A 16979-nucleotide genomic window follows, 5' to 3' on the forward strand; every position below is an offset into this window, starting at 1 on the left:
TAAAATTTAAAATTGGGTTTGATCATTCAAAAATTATTTTTTTTTTAAATAATCTTAATAAAATTTTAATTTTATTGTTAGACCATATTTCTAATGAAAAGAAAATGCTGGTTATTCAATTATCTTCAAACAATAATTATATATATATATATTTTTAATATTTTATTTATAGAACAACTCATGAATATATGATATATCATCATAACTTAAACTTTATATAGTTACTATTATTGACTAAATTGTATGATTTATATATTTTTATTATTATTAATATTGTTCTTATGCAATGTTTCAAAATGTATTTGTTTGATAAATATTTGTATTCATTTTCAAATTTAAATGCCTAAAGCTATATTTTTTTGGTCGTATAAAATTACATGTTTTATCGTTTTATAGTGTTCCTAAACTGAGTAAGTCCCAAACTCTGAATTATAATACTTTAACTGAGGTAACATGACCGCAATTATATTTTTTTTTATTTGTGGTTAATAAAATGTTGTGTATACTTTTTATTATTCATCACAAATTTAAATGTATTTTGTATGATGATAACACATGAAAGTACTTAGTACTACTAAAAATATATAGCACAATTTAAAACAACAGCAATAAATGCATATTATTTCAGACACATTGATAAGTATAACTCAATTTAAGAAAATGTTTGTATTTATATTTTTTAATTTGACATTATAGTATCAAAATATATATTTGTGAGCAAATAACCAGAGATCCAACTCAAAATAATGAATCCCCTTAGTTTTTTAATTAGATTGAAAACACGGTTTTACTTTGTTTTGGTGTGTGATTTACTTACCAAATAAAATTCAGTTACTAAAGATTATTCATAAGTCCCCGTTTTAATAGAGTGTACAGTATTCTAGTGTATATTTATCGAGATCACATAAATTTCATATTATTTTCCGCACAACATGTACCCAAAAATTTCATCGTTGATTTTTTATATAACTTCAACAATTTATTGTAAAAATAATAAATAAATTTCTCTTGACAGGTGCGTCAACTTGTCTGCAATGAGACTCTTTTTATCATTATTTTTTAATAGTATAATTATAAAAGCTGTGACTCGTAAACGAGCATTGCAGATTATAATATTATAACATTTATTAGTTAGTTATGATAACTCAGTATGAACGATAAGTAATTTAATTAATATAATTTCTGTATTTATCGTCGTATACCCCTCATTTGCTAATAGAAAAAGAATCTTTATTAAAAAAGGTCATAAGAAATTTTAATCCTAGCTATGTATAACTTATTTGATTTAGTTAGATATAACTATCGATAACTATAATATAATTTACATAAATATGTTTGGGAATATTTCATGTTATGTAAATTTTAATTGCTTGCATAGTACCTACTTACAATACCTACCAATTTAATCAAGTATGCACATTTTAAATATTAAGCAATATATATATACATATATTTATTGAAACTTAAATACAATTTTCATATCAACACATAATAATTATAAGTACAATTATATTTTCAACAAAATAATATCAGATTTAAATCGCATTACAATAGTCTTGTAATAAAAAATCATCATATCAATTTTAATTAAATTTTCATAGCAATAAATTAACTTCCTTTTTAGTTCAATCAAATTCAACTGTAGATAATAATTTATGACTGAAGTTAAGTTTAATATTTAAAACAAATATATTTATTTTAATTCGAGTTTATTTCGCAAAAAAAAGGAGTTCTGGTTGAATAAAAATAACAAAGTTAAAATTAGTATAACCTAAAACCGATGAACTATTTTTGATCAATTATTCCAATGTTACATATCTGATAGTTGATAGAAAAAAATATTGTATAAAACTGCATAAAATGTCGATTTCGCTTGTTTAGTCGTGACATCGTTTTATAAAAATCCAGAAATATTCAAGCGTGCTATGGTGTAAAATATACATATAATACTTATACGTATACTTATAATATATTATTATCGTTGAAACAGCGCATTTATAGTTACGTGCAGTTAAAATCGAATTTCATATTCAAATTTCTTTAAAAAATACAATTGATAATAATTACACCATTATTATGATAAACACTTAATTAGACCCACGGCAAGGCAGAAGAATGATAAAAATACGACAGATCTCATGCATGTAGATTCGACGAGGAACGTTCAAACCCGTGTAATAAATCGGAACACCTCACGCGTCAGCCACACGGAAATTATAACATCCGCGGGCCCTAGGGTGTGGTAGCGATGAGTAGTGAATACCATTATAATATTACATATACTGTTGCACATGATACGCTTACACACACACACACATAATATAGGTATATATATATATATAATATATTTTAGTCTCGTGTAAATGTCATATTATAGCACATAAAATATAATATTGAAAATATATAATAATATACTTTACTCAAAGCCGTCGCGGTGGGTATAACACCATTATTTTTTTTATTTTTTTTATTATTATCATCATGACTATGCCGAAAAAATACTATAAACACTGTACATAATATACGTCGAACGAGTGACATCAAAATTATCAAAATGTAACGCTATCGAACGTTTGATAATATTAACTATTTCGTTCGAAAATTTCGATATATTAAAATAATAAATTAAGCATAACAGTTTTTATTTTTTTTAAAAAAATACATAAATGCATATATTTAAAAATAAACCTAACAGGAATACAATAAAAATATTAAATTTCTCTCTGCATAATATTATTATACATTTATGTTCAATAAACGTTGACAACCGTAGTTCGTGATGTGTTTTTTTTTAGTATGTATCTATTCTTTTATCTTAGATATCCCCTATCACTATTTTTTTTTAAGTATTAATCGGCCAGTTTTTCCGTCAACTGTTTTTCATTATTATATAAATCATCCTTTAGGTTAGGTTAGAAGTGCAGCAAACGTTGTTGACTATAGCCGGCTAATTGTGACTTCATAGAGCGCGTGATTTAATACCAGTTTATAAATCCAAAGTACAATAAAATATATTGTCGTACGTATTTGTTAGACAATACGTTCTCTATTTACATAAAAAAAACATAATATACCTACACTATTGAAAATCGCAGAATTTCCCCCTGAAAACATAATACTATTTGTACATACCTCCTCACATGCTTTTTTTTTTTACACCGAAAACTCGTATAGGTATATACAATAATATCTTATAAATATATAGCTTTTTTATTTACGTATGTTACACACACACACACACACACAAACCATGTATCGTGGTTGTGAACTATCGCTCAGTCATACGGTGTATATGCCATTATATGTACGTGCGCGCATCATGACTACGGTGTATTATATTTATTTCGTTCGTCGATCGCAGTTTTCCTCGGAAATGTTACTTTTTTCCTTTTGACTTTTTTTTTTCTTTCATAATGTTATACACTACAAATCAATAACGAATACAAAAACTTTGGTTTTATATTTTTGATTTTAATTTTTAATTTTTAGCTCGTCGGCCGACCGAATTAATGTACTCGCGCTGCTATGTTATTTCGTTACGTTGCGCGCGCCTGGTTCTCATAAAATAATAATAATATTCAGCATTGTGATTTTATTTTTAATCAAAAAACACTACTAACAGGACCTCCCAAGAATAGGTTCGCAAACTTTTTTAATTATTCACTTTTAACGCAATATCGTATTCAACGTTTATAATAATATATCAGGAGAGTTTCAAATACAATTGTCAGTCTTGCCAATATCTGCTTGTTTTTATGATGCATAATTTTTATAACACATTAGCATTATGTAAGGTAATTCAACCAGAAAAAGTACTTCAGCCGCATCGTAATGATGAGGTGTAAAACAACATATTATGTATTACTATTATTATATAAAACAAAAAAAATAATAATTAACTTAAATTTAAAAAAATATGCTTGCCAAAAAATATATCACTGTATATTTTTATATTCCATTACTTTTACAATGATGTTTTGTTTTTGTTTGTTAATTTTTTTTTTTTTTAGGCTCGTTTTGTTTCTGCGAACCTTAGGTATATAGTTTATTAATATATTTTATTATTCTGAATTTTTTTTATTCTTAACATTTTAATTTCCATATTTGCTAAAAATATTATAAAAATCACATAATATTTATAATATATTATGTATTTTATTGTTGGAATATTGTAACAATTATACAGAAATCGAAAAATTAGCCGAACAATTTTATTGAAATCAAACTTTGATGAAAATTAAATATAATTTAAATGAGTTGTATGAAATGTGTAACTACGATATATGTATTTAATAAAACTATATAAAAATATAGTTTATGGTACCAGTTCTGGTTTTTTTTTGCTTTTGATTTTTGTATTTCTAAGTACATAATTGTTTTTTAGGATGGACGATGAGTCCTTAATGAAATATTTAAATAACAAAATAACGATTACCTGGCGTATTCGATAGGCAATATAGGTACATAACTGTTGAGGTATAATAATTTAAAAAACCATTCACAAGCCACATGAGAATAAAAATTTTACCACGATCCGATTGAGTTTAAAATTTGATTCTGAATATTATAACACATTCATCGTGTTTGACCTAGTTCGTAGAAAGTTTGAAGTTAGAGACACCACAATATTGTGTTCAGTGCAACTCCGGAAATATACCAGATGCTATGCGAACAATACGTGGAAAAGTACATTGTAGATGAATAGTAGAGGCGATATTATGAACCCTATTAATTTAATTTTTCTCGATTATTCCAAAAATTTTAACTGAGGAAAAAAATCAAGGGAAGTTATTATAGTAATTGATATTGATATTATATAATATATACTATTAAATGTATTTTTAAGGAGTTTTTTTCGTACAGTTAGCTCTGTATCTAATTATAGTCTATAGGAAATTCCTTTATGTTAAATTTTGTAAGTCTTATTGGATTTATGTAAACTGTATTTTCTACGATAAATTCAATTGAACTATAAACATGATTTATGTGTAATAATACATTTTTCTGGTAACATTACGTAAAAAATGGGGTTTTTCTCCAAATCTCCAAAACGTGTATAGAATTAAGTTAATAGACTTCAAAACAGTGTAATAGTTTTTTTTTTTATTTAATGTGCACGTTTGCAGTTATGCGCATTATTGACATTTGATAAAATTTATTGTAACAATTTCTACAATTGTCATTTCATACTTTTTTTTTCTTTTGTTGCCTGAATTGTATCTCATACACATAATATATTGACAAACATCATAAATTATTAATGACCATTTCGACTAAATAAATTACCAGGTATACGTTTCTGATATTTAATTCATATGACTAAATGAGTATTGAATACTGAAATTCAATATTTCTTTCATTTTTATAAATATAAATAAATAATTTTACTATATTAATATTTATATCTTAAATGTGTAAAATGTTTAGTTTGCTTTTAAATTTATAAAATAATAATAATCATAATAACAACTTGAGTGAATTGAAACGAGTGCCTGATATTCAGTTTCCGTATTTTAGCTGTGTACTTTTTTTTTCATTTTGGTAATTCAATCTTGTATAGCGTTGTTTCAAAATATAAACTTTAAGAGTTTTTATGAAAGTTTTAAGTTTTTAACCGAGACTAACGACGAAGTTTTAGAATATGATTATAAATAGTAAATATACATACCTAAATGTACGTAAATATGATTATATAATTAAAAATTAAATTTTCCTGCAAAAATAAATAATATTATCGAACGATTTACTATAGTAAAAGAAATTAAAATTTTAATAAAAAGATCACAGAGAAACAAAACCCAGAAAAAATAATTTTTATAATAATAGTTCCTAAAAAAGTATTTAACTTCCTTTCAGTAGTAAAATAAAAAGTAAAATTGGAAAAATCTAAAATATTAAACTAATAATATAATAAAAATTGTTGTTAATTATTATGGTTATAGTTAAAAATATAACTATGAATAGTACTTACTTATTTTGAATTAATAACCAAATCACTAACATTCGTTCTAAAAGAATTAGTTAACAAACAAAACAAATATTATGAGCATTGGATAATTTTTGACAGCTATGTCCAACAACATCTGTATGAGATTTAAATAATATATTTTTTTTATACTCACTAAATATCATGAAGTGTACATATTGATTTATATAATATTTATGTATGTATAATGACGTATACCTATATAAAATATTTGTAAAACTTAACCTCAACTAAAATAATATTATACGGATTATTTTGATTAAAGGTTTAATACATCATTATTAGTAGTTTGTGTAAGATTAACTACTTTTATAATGTCAATATTAACAATTAATGTAAATATTTTTTTTCTTTTTAAGGAGTTTTTTTTTTGCGAGAGATATTATTCCCTTGAGATTTTTTTAAGAAGATTGGTTTTCTTCTGTTCGTAGAAAACTAACGTAGTATTATTCGCCTTGTCCAATGAAATATTATTATATGTCATGCCTATAGACTACAGAGTTATTTCAAATAAACGTCGTTTTTTTACTTTAATATTATGTAATAAACCGTGTATTATTTATCAAACAGCGGCCATTGCAATGGGTGAAAAATAAATGATTTCTCTGAAAAACACTTTGACTCAATTGCTATTAATTTCTAAGAGTATACGATCGAAACCGGAGGTCGGATTCTGCGTGCAATTCTACGATTTTGGGTCGTATGTTTTCCACTTAAGTATTCTGGTCGCGCGACTCATTTCCAATGTCGGGGGGACATTGCCATCACCACGCGCGGTTTCCAAACGGATACCGAGAAAATGCTTGCAATTTAGTTTTTTCTTTCCTTCCAAAAACCAGGTCGATTTTGTACGAACGCAATAAAACGAAAACTGTTTTTCATCCATTGTACACGAATGATCACTGTACAATAAGGAGACTAAAACGTTTGTGTAGGTGTGCAGTACAATAAAAATTAACTTGTAAAATTTGGTCTGTTAAAAAAATGTGTAGAAAAAATATATTCTTAATAATCGTGCGTTTGATTGTTTTCAAAGCGATGATTGTAAATTTATATTTTAGAAAATATATTTTCTTCACCATTTTTATCCACGTATCCTAAACAGATAAATAATAGGTTATTAATATTTTAATATGAAAACATATATATATTTATTCCGGTCTCAAATATTGACTTGTTTGATATGCATTAAGGAAAGCTTAATTAAGTTAGGCTCATCACTAATTTGGAATCGCTCCAAAGTGCACACAAGTGAATTGTGGTTGTTAAATTAATATCAACACGGTATTCCTATAATTATAAGTTTACGTAGCTGGTCGAATCTAAAATACACATCATTAAGACGTAGCTTAGTACCTAAATTTAAATAAAAAGACGTATTTGGTACCATAAACTATGTACGAAACAGAATAAAATAGGTAAGAACGAGTATCCGCAGTGCATACATCGGTACGCGGATATGTATTGTGTCTCTACTATCACATACTATTATATTATTTTATAATAATATCTAATTTTTTCGCATAATCGACAGTTTCATTAATGACGTCGTGGTTTCTAGGTGTTTTATACAAATGATAACTGATAACCGCTCGCCATGTATAAAAATGAGAACATTTCCCTACCATACCACTTATACATGTCAAAATGTAGAATTTTTATTTAGCTTGTCAACAGATACAAAACAATTTTAAAATATGGTATTTGGCGTTGTTTTAAATTGATCATTCTCAAACCTCATTTTTTAACTCATATATTATGAAAGTACTTGTATCATTTGAATCCACCACCGTTGATACCGCATTAAAGAACAAACAGTACGTATGAGGTACGGTAAAATTAAATTAAAATCTATTTTGGTTAGATGTGTCACTTGTTGTTTTACAATGCAAGTTTCTTTTAAAGGTTGTACTTTTCATTAAGTTTGTTTACCTTTTTGGAATGGACAGGTATAGGTCTTTAGAAACAACATTTTAAGTTCAAACTTCCATAATTATGACTTTTTTTGCCAAATTATCGCACCAGCCAGTTTGAATTCACCCCGTTCCTTTGAGAAGTATAATTAATAATACCTTATTTTCACTCTCATCGTATTGACATTATCGTGTTAATGGTTTTTATTTTCCTTGGGTTTTAATAACATTATATTATTATAATTTGTATTGCTAAACGTCATACTTAATACTATGTGCAAAATATTGCACATGCTTACAAACAAAATATTTTTAAAAGTGTCAATTGACCATCCTAAAGTAAATGCGTAATTATTATACACTAACAAACATTATTTAAATAACTTATCATAAATCTATTTTTATCACGAAAAAATATATTAATGTTATTATTTAAAGTAGGTATAGCTAAATTAAAAACAGTTTCTCTGTAATATATTGATGCAAAATATACAAACAAAGGTTGACGCTTAGAATCCTTGAGTATTAATAGTTTTGTTTTTCAAACCACATAGGTTGCTAAAGGCTGGCTCACACAGGAATTTAGTTTTACATAACTAAAATAGTATAGTAAATAGTATAGTATAGTTTTCTGTTTATATATAGAGTTGCCATTGGTTACAGAAATAAAAAAAAACTTTTAAATAATTTATATTATATATATATACACAGGATGTGGCAAAAGTAGGTTCTCGTAGGTTCTTATTTTCAACGCTCAATGCTCAACGAATATGAAGAAAAAGCTGCACTGATAACAATGGCAGATAATTATATTATTTTAGGTACAAATGATTAGCTTTGAGGAATGGTTAATGTGTTGTAGGTAATTGTTGTACAGATGTGCAGTGATGTGTTTCAATATAACCTCGACTTTTGCCGCATTCTGTATTTCTGTATTTATATACATATATGTGAATGTATGTTTGTAGCTTAAATACACTTAAAAATTACTTGACCCATTTTGACGAAAATTTCAAAGATAGTTTACAAAGGGGTATATTGAAACCGATTTTTCAGATTTTTGAATGCACTTATAGGTAGGTACCTATATGGCTATATTAAAACTGAAATACATCTATATACCCCCGCATTTCATGTTAGTTCATTTTTTTATGAGAAAAATCAAGTTATATAACTAATTTTTATGAAAGTTAACTCAAAATATTTATTGAAAACCGAAAATATTACCTAACCCTAAGTAATTATATTATTGGTTCCTTTATAATGTATTTGAATTGAATTTTTTTTATTAAATCTATCATTAAATTAAATAACTTTCACTCATATTGTCTATCGTTTAACTTTAACTTCATAACGTGTACTATTATTATTTTTATTATATAATAATATATATCGCATTTTAACTGTAATATTATTGTCCAAATTATTAGACCCGTTGTACTTATGTACTGTTTTTGGTTTTTCTATTTATAGCACAGAGATACGCAAGAAACACTCGCAGTTTTGGATCGACTAGACTTGGATACGGAAAAGCCTAGTGATGAAGAGATGGCTCGGAAATTCGGTTTCGAGGAGGCGTTCTTTCAGGGTAGACTCACCTGGTGGCAGCGTTTCAAGCCCCAGCTGTGGTCCATGTTCGACGAACCGTATTCGTCGAACGCTGCCAAGGTACGTAATTTTAATTATTTTACAACGCTACGAATTTCGTCGAATAAAATTCTTAAACATAATATTTGTACATAAATCGTATTTTTTAAGACCATAATAATATCAACATATTTCGTATCGATTAAAATGATTAAATCATTAGCGATTCTCACACGCCTTAAATTTAAACAAAACTAAAAATTCTTTCTTACTTTGTAAATCACAATCTATTTATAAATATTTTTGATTTTCATTAATATTATTGTTTATATAATCAGATTTTACAAGCGTTAATTTGATTTCAACATTATTCTTCCATATTGATCATATGTCATTGGAAATGCGCACATAAACGTTAACGAGTTGGTTCATTATTTATCTAAAAAGGTGCGAACTTCTTTACCAAGGTATTATTTTGTTGTCAACGCTAAAATAGATTAAAATATAAAGATATTGATACAGCTAGAACCGAAAGAGTGCCAACACTTCAAGTGGTTATTTAGTTTATGGTGTGTTATATATCATTATAAAATAGATATTAGATCCAAGTTCAGAAAAAAAGGGTGTATAATAAAATCATTAAAGGGATACACCATGATAATAATATTATAATATATTGTTTTGGCATCATCCAGTGGGAGGTGATGAGGGAATAAGATTTCCTGCTAGAAAAGTTGCATTCGATTTAAGTGCTGTTCACTAACCACCGGTGCGATGTTGAATGTTGATGTATGTTGTTTGATGAAGGTTGGAGATATTCATATGAAACAAATATTAAATCATATTAATAATGTTTATATTCGATGGGTGTATAATACATGGTGATGCCACTGTGATAATCTGTAAGTCCCAATTCGTCATCATCAATAGTCTTCACGTATTTATATTATTCGATGATTTCTGTGTAGATACTGATGATAAGACATTTGAATACCACTCAAAAGTTCAAAATTTATAACGAAAATAATCAATATAAGTATAATATAAATTATATAAGTACATTGTCATGTATATCTTCAAAAATATACTATATTGTATAATAATGATCAATGTTAGGTTAAATTAAATTTCTACCAGGTGCTAAAGTCTAAATTGCTCAAAAACCGTTCCTACTTATCAATATATGTAAATGAAATTTAACGTAAGATTATTTACCGTACTATAAACTTAAATAATTTATTAATTTATATTATAATTTTAAAATTTTATATTCAAACTGTTTTTGGTTGTAATAATTTGTTCTATATAATCATATGAAGAGTGTCATACTTTTAATACATTATTGTGACAATTCTATAAATTCTCACAATATTGTTCCATTTTATCGTTTAATCGTATGTATATTTTTGTTTAAACAAAGTTTAAAACTAACATATATTTATAAATGTATAGTTTATACCGTGTTTTAACATTTAACATAGGTAATATTGTGTAAATAGATATATTTATGTGCATACAAACTTTAGTAATATTTTTTCTCGTTTTATTAAAACAATTTTCGTTATGCTTCTCGTGTACAATAGATAATAACTGTTATTCTAAATGGCCATTTTAATAAAATTGATAATAATTATTATTTCACCGTCAAAATTTAAAATCCTTAATATTTTAATTAAACATTTTACACCAATTGAAGCAACCACGCGGGTCATAATAAGTTTAATGCGTATTTTATACCAACAAAACTCCCATTAAACAACCATTCTGTGGCTTTATTCGTATCAAATTTTAAACTTGATAATCTTCTAACATTATATCTTCACCGTTTTTAAATAGTGTATTCAACTGTTATATAAATTACGAATAATTTTTGTCTCGAGAATTACTTCGGTAATCCAATTTCGAATGGTAAAATAAGGGTGGAACAAAAATTTGACGTTTATTCGTCTGTTTTTCATTCGTGGTTATACGAGTATCTGGCTATAAAATAAAATAAAATGAAACATACGTATTGTAGTCGAGACATTTGTTTCCTCTCATCTCCAGCAAAATCTCGTAATCACATACAGAAGCATAAACATTTGTACTTGTTTCTTTAAAGACCTATTTCTAAAAAAAAAAAAAAAAAGGCAAAATTACATTATACTATATTTCGTTTGGTTAACGAATTCATTCAGTCAACTTGTTTGAAATTCTCGTTCTTGTAATAAAAACTAACAAACGTTTGAATAAAATAGGAATAATATATTGTTATTAAATAATTTTACTAAATTATACTTTTATAAACCCAATCCAATTCGAAAACAATTATAAATAATAATAACTGTGAGACAACCAACAACCGCGAATAAGAAAAAAAATACTCTTGGCCTTTTCAATGACTTATTATATTCAATTACTTTTATCTGAATAGAATCTATACAAAATTATATTTTCTATTCATTACATGGGAACGATAACGTTTAAAAATCATCATTATATTCGGAACGCTAAAGTTTACTATATTTTCATGTACGTTGATTAACTAACGAACGTTTTTTAGAGTAAAATGTATAAAATCTTATACTATAGATATTATTACCTATATAATATTATTTATAATTTATTACTATCGACATTCAAACATTTTTTGAGGTGTGATTGAATAGCTGTCGTGACGCTATAATCTCGCAGTTTTTTTTTTTAACATCATTATGCCATTTTGTATACGCCCTTTAGCGTATGATAAGCAATTTATTACAAATAACGGAACTGTATCGTTTTAAATAGTATTTTATAAAGAACGTGTCAGTGGAATACTCCATAAAAGCATACTTAACCATTGAAGTAGATTAAAATAGGACCCAATGAAGAATTTAAAAATTATTAATAACACCTCATATATCACAGGTAGTAAGAATAGCTTAGAAATAAAGCACATTATTTGCGGTTGAAATATTTAATAAGTAATTTATATTTCGTCAATAATTTCTGAGTATTTACTGTTATTTTTGAGTAATAAAAAACTGTAACTATGAATCTTAAACATATCTTGGTGTAAATCATGAAAGCCATTAAATTTGCACAATCCAGATCATTTTTACTAACTTCCAAAAAAGTGATAATTTTTTATTTGACAACGAATTAGATAGGTGATGTTCAATTATGTATATTATACATTTTATTATAAACAAAAATAAACATATATATATATGTAAAACTAAGATAAAATACAAAATGATGTATAATAACACACCAAAATATACGATAGGGGCACTATTTACTTCAGAATTTTTGATTTTCACTACCTATTCCCTGTTATAAATTATTGTGCACAACAAATTATTACTACCACCTGACCGCAATTCATGCTCGTGTATATTATTCTGATTCGACCCAGTAAAAGGCGACGCGTTAATAGATCAAAGTTAAAACTCACGAAACAGCTGCTGCTACTCTAATAAGCCAAATACTTTTGCGTTGCTTTTTGAGCATCTATTAACTTTCTACGGCACGTAGTTTCATCAAACCATTATTAAATACGATGTTATATTGTCACGTCTATCGATGGGCTGCAGCTGAGCTGTATTATACTTTGTGTAATTCGGTTACGAGGCGCAAGCTACGTATATGGATGGTATGGTACGTATAGGTGTCACGTAGGTACGTTTCGGATATAAAACGTTTATTATATTTTACGAATATTCGTATGGGGGGTAGCTGGTTAACTAAATAGTTTTAATTAAAACTATTTCACTACACTCGATAGGCACGTGTCTTCGACAATATCTGCTCATCGAAACGAATTAAAACTAATCGCATTACACGGTGACAGTGTTATGTATACTTGAACGTTTCCTCTCGTCTCCAAATCGGGTTAAACATTGATTTTTCAACTGTTACGGAATTACGATAATATCCCGTTGAAAATTTTTAATCACTACGTCACTACAACGTTCGTTATTATAGTATAGGTACCTTGTATTCGTCCCTTCGTTAACATGATAATATCGACGCTTTATTTTTCACATAGCTATATAATAACATTCTGTCGTCGTATCAATATCTATTGATACTTATTAATACTTTTAATCCCGCCCCATTAATATAATAAATCAACGGCTTAACTTCAAAACACGACACGTAGCGAACGCAAGTAGGAATACTCTATTTATACTACTATGATACTATTTAGTGTGTATAATAATGAATAATATAAAAAAAAAAAAACTTTTTTTCTATTCAGTTTAATTGAAAAAGTTCTATATATTATATGAATATGTATTTATATTTTATTTACAAGAAACAGCTCGAATGCGCTCAATTGTATTATAATCCTCTTGCTCGACATCCTGCAATATATTACATATAACTCACAATAATAATAATAATAATAATAATAGATGCGTATATAGATTGGGAATTCGGATTATTAAAATGTAGTGTGTTATAACGAGAAATAAGTTATTCACTGTTCGATAACCACTTTCATACTTTTTAATCTCGGCGGTCTCGTCTTTTTACGAAATTTCGTTTTTGTAGTTCGTGCTCTAAACTTTTACTCGAACAATATTTTTTACTATACAATGCCATTTTGGTTTATACGCTGCCGAAGTGGTGCGCCTCTGTTGTCGGCGGCCACGCTCCACTGCTCTCTGATAAACTATACGGATTGTGTAGATAACTATTATGCCTGTGTGTATATACACGAATTTTTGTTTATCGAACACTAATGTAGCCGACTTCGATCGGTCCAAAGCCGTACACAATAACCGCGGTGACTCACGGACGATTTATAATAAAAGTAGGTATCGAAAAAAAAAACGGACACAATGATCGAGTGGATCACCCGAAGCTTTAATCTAACAAAAAATATTTTTTTACATAAAGTATCGTTTTATAATATAGGTTCTTATTGACCACCGCGGACAATAGCGATATCGATGCGATTATATAATAATATACACAATATAATATGTTATTCGTATGTTTTTAGTTCAAACCACATTCTTGAAATAGGTAATTTTTTTAAATGCTATAAATTCATAATTTGTAATACTGTAGGAGTGATCGATCGACCGAACAATATTCAATCGCGTAATCAAACCATCTTTCGATTATCTTATTTTTCATTTATAAACTGCTGGCGGTCGGAAATAAATACATAGATTGTTCGGGATATTTTTCAAGTTTCAATAATGAAAAATAAATCAAAAAATTACGTATTGTTAATTAATATCGTTACCAATGAGATTATATTATACAATATTAAAATTAATATAATGTAATAATTATTATTTAATATCACGATATTTATCGATAAGTGGGGTGAGTATATAGGGAAGTAAATTGTATAAATGAGCTAACCCATAAACATCAAATGACATATATAGTGATATATAACACATTACAATTGCATGATATTGGAATAATAAAGCTAGGCATAGTGAAGTTAGCCGGTAGCCACGGAGTTATAAGGGTATATTCACGTGGAGCCCACTGTGAGGGACATTCAATTAAAAGATGAAAACAAAGATGAAGATACAAAAGGTTTAAAGGATGTGCTATGCTGGCTTGTTATATTTACATTGAGTATTACATTTTTTTTTACAACAAAAAATTATTACTATTTTAAAAAAAAATATGTAATCATTTTATTACACATTATTATGCACTTATTGTGCCGACATATAATATATTTAATATCACTCGTATTAATATAAAATATAAATGTATAAATTGATACATCCCTACTATATTATAGTATGTACTTTTGTTATTTCTTCATGCAACTTTTATAATTTTATATTAATATACCTAAAAAATGTATATAAATTTGTATTAAAAATTATATGAAAGAATTCAAATAAGCTGACATTTTAAACAACTTTATTATTATTATTATTATTATAATTATTATTATTAGGTAGTAGTAGTGTAATAGTATTAGTGTTATTGAACTTGAGTTCATTAGGAAGAATTATCAACATTTTTTATTCTATTTTACGTAAATGTATATATAAAAAAAAAAAAGCTAAATAATAAATATGCTTTTAATAAACTGTTCTACAGAGATGAAAACAATTTTATAAATATAATATGATGTATTAAATAGAGTACACAGCATTTTTCCTGGTAAATTGTTCACTTTTCTTTCTGTTTCATTAGATTTGCATTAAAAATCTGACATAAAGTTTACTGTTTGATGCAAGATGACGGATAAAAGAATATAATATTCCGTTTGAGTCCGATTTTTTGATTTTTCACTTGCATAGGACGTGTACCAAATCATTCATAGAATTTCTTTGTTAAGTTGAATTTATTGTGTATTATTTAGATTTACTTTAAACTAAATTACTCTTTTTTCGGTATTGAATTGTTTACTGAATTTGGTACTAAAATTGAAAATGCTATTGTCTTTGTGGAAGTATATATCTAATTTATTGTTATACTATTCCTTGTTATGGGACAATATAGTTAGTTTTATCGCTTTGTATATTTATTTGGTTATGGCGCTTCAGTTTATTTAAAGGTTTTATTTTATTTCAGATTCTAAGTGGTTCCACATTCAAATTTAAACTAGAAGTGATTTTGAATCATGAATTTATTTCACCATTTTTTAATTAGGTATTTAATTTAAGATAAAGGGGGGTTTAGTGATCTATGTATTAGTAATATTGCTATTTATGTATTTTTCTTCTACCTTTGGTTTATAATTGGGTATTTGTATACATGGGTCAATTGATTGTTTCAGTAGTATTTAAAATTAAACTTATGAAAAGTTTGGCTATAAATTATTCTGTTATAATCATATAATATGGTCAATGTTTATTATTAATTATTTGAACAGAGACATTTCCATTAAAATAAGTTTGATTTAATAAGTATATATTTCAAACGGTAATCGTTTCTTTTCCGTAAATTTAAACTTATGTACTTTAGATAATATCGGATATGTAAATTGTGACACCACTGCTGGAACAAAGGGTATTTATTTGTTTTTTATGGTAATCGCTATATGCTGGGATATTTACAATTTAATTGTATTAAAATTTGTTTCTTGAAAACGTATTATATTTTGTTTGTGTTTTTAAACAATGCGTTCACTATATTTTTCACAAGTCCGTTAAGATACTAGCTATTATGTTAAATTGATGTGTTGTGCCATAATTATTTTGAATTTTCATGTTTGTGGATATCATATACAATTTAATATTTTACATTATCCTGTTTATTAATCAACTATCGTAATCATTAACTAATTGGGAAAATAGTAAAAGATAAGTTTTCATTTTAATTGATTTCTATATATTTTGGTGATATCAGATATTTTAATGAAGAGTTATGGATTCACGCGAAACGATGATTGATATGTGTAATATATGTTGTTAGTGATTGTTTTTTTCATTGAGATACAAAATATAATTAAGATTCAAATATTACCAACTCGTTTGTTTCGTATCGTTTTGGAAAAACGATCTTCACTCAAATCAAATAATAATGTTCGTAAAAAT

General features: G+C 26.5%; 1 protein-coding gene across 11 annotated transcripts in view; it reads left to right on the forward strand.

Annotated features, from left to right (window-relative positions):
• LOC114121276 (potassium voltage-gated channel protein Shaw) overlaps positions 1–16979 on the forward strand; it is a 127724-nt gene that overhangs the window by 90632 nt on the left and 20113 nt on the right. For all 11 annotated transcript variants that reach the window (XM_050203944.1, XM_050203941.1, XM_050203948.1 and 8 more), the window contains one exon: positions 9373–9567. In XM_050203944.1, coding sequence (XP_050059901.1) covers positions 9373–9567 — 195 coding nt within the window. The remainder of the gene's footprint in view (positions 1–9372; positions 9568–16979) is intronic.

The sequence above is a fragment of the Aphis gossypii genome, chromosome 3 (assembly GCF_020184175.1).
Source record: "Aphis gossypii isolate Hap1 chromosome 3, ASM2018417v2, whole genome shotgun sequence".
NCBI lineage: Eukaryota > Metazoa > Arthropoda > Insecta > Hemiptera > Aphididae > Aphis > Aphis gossypii.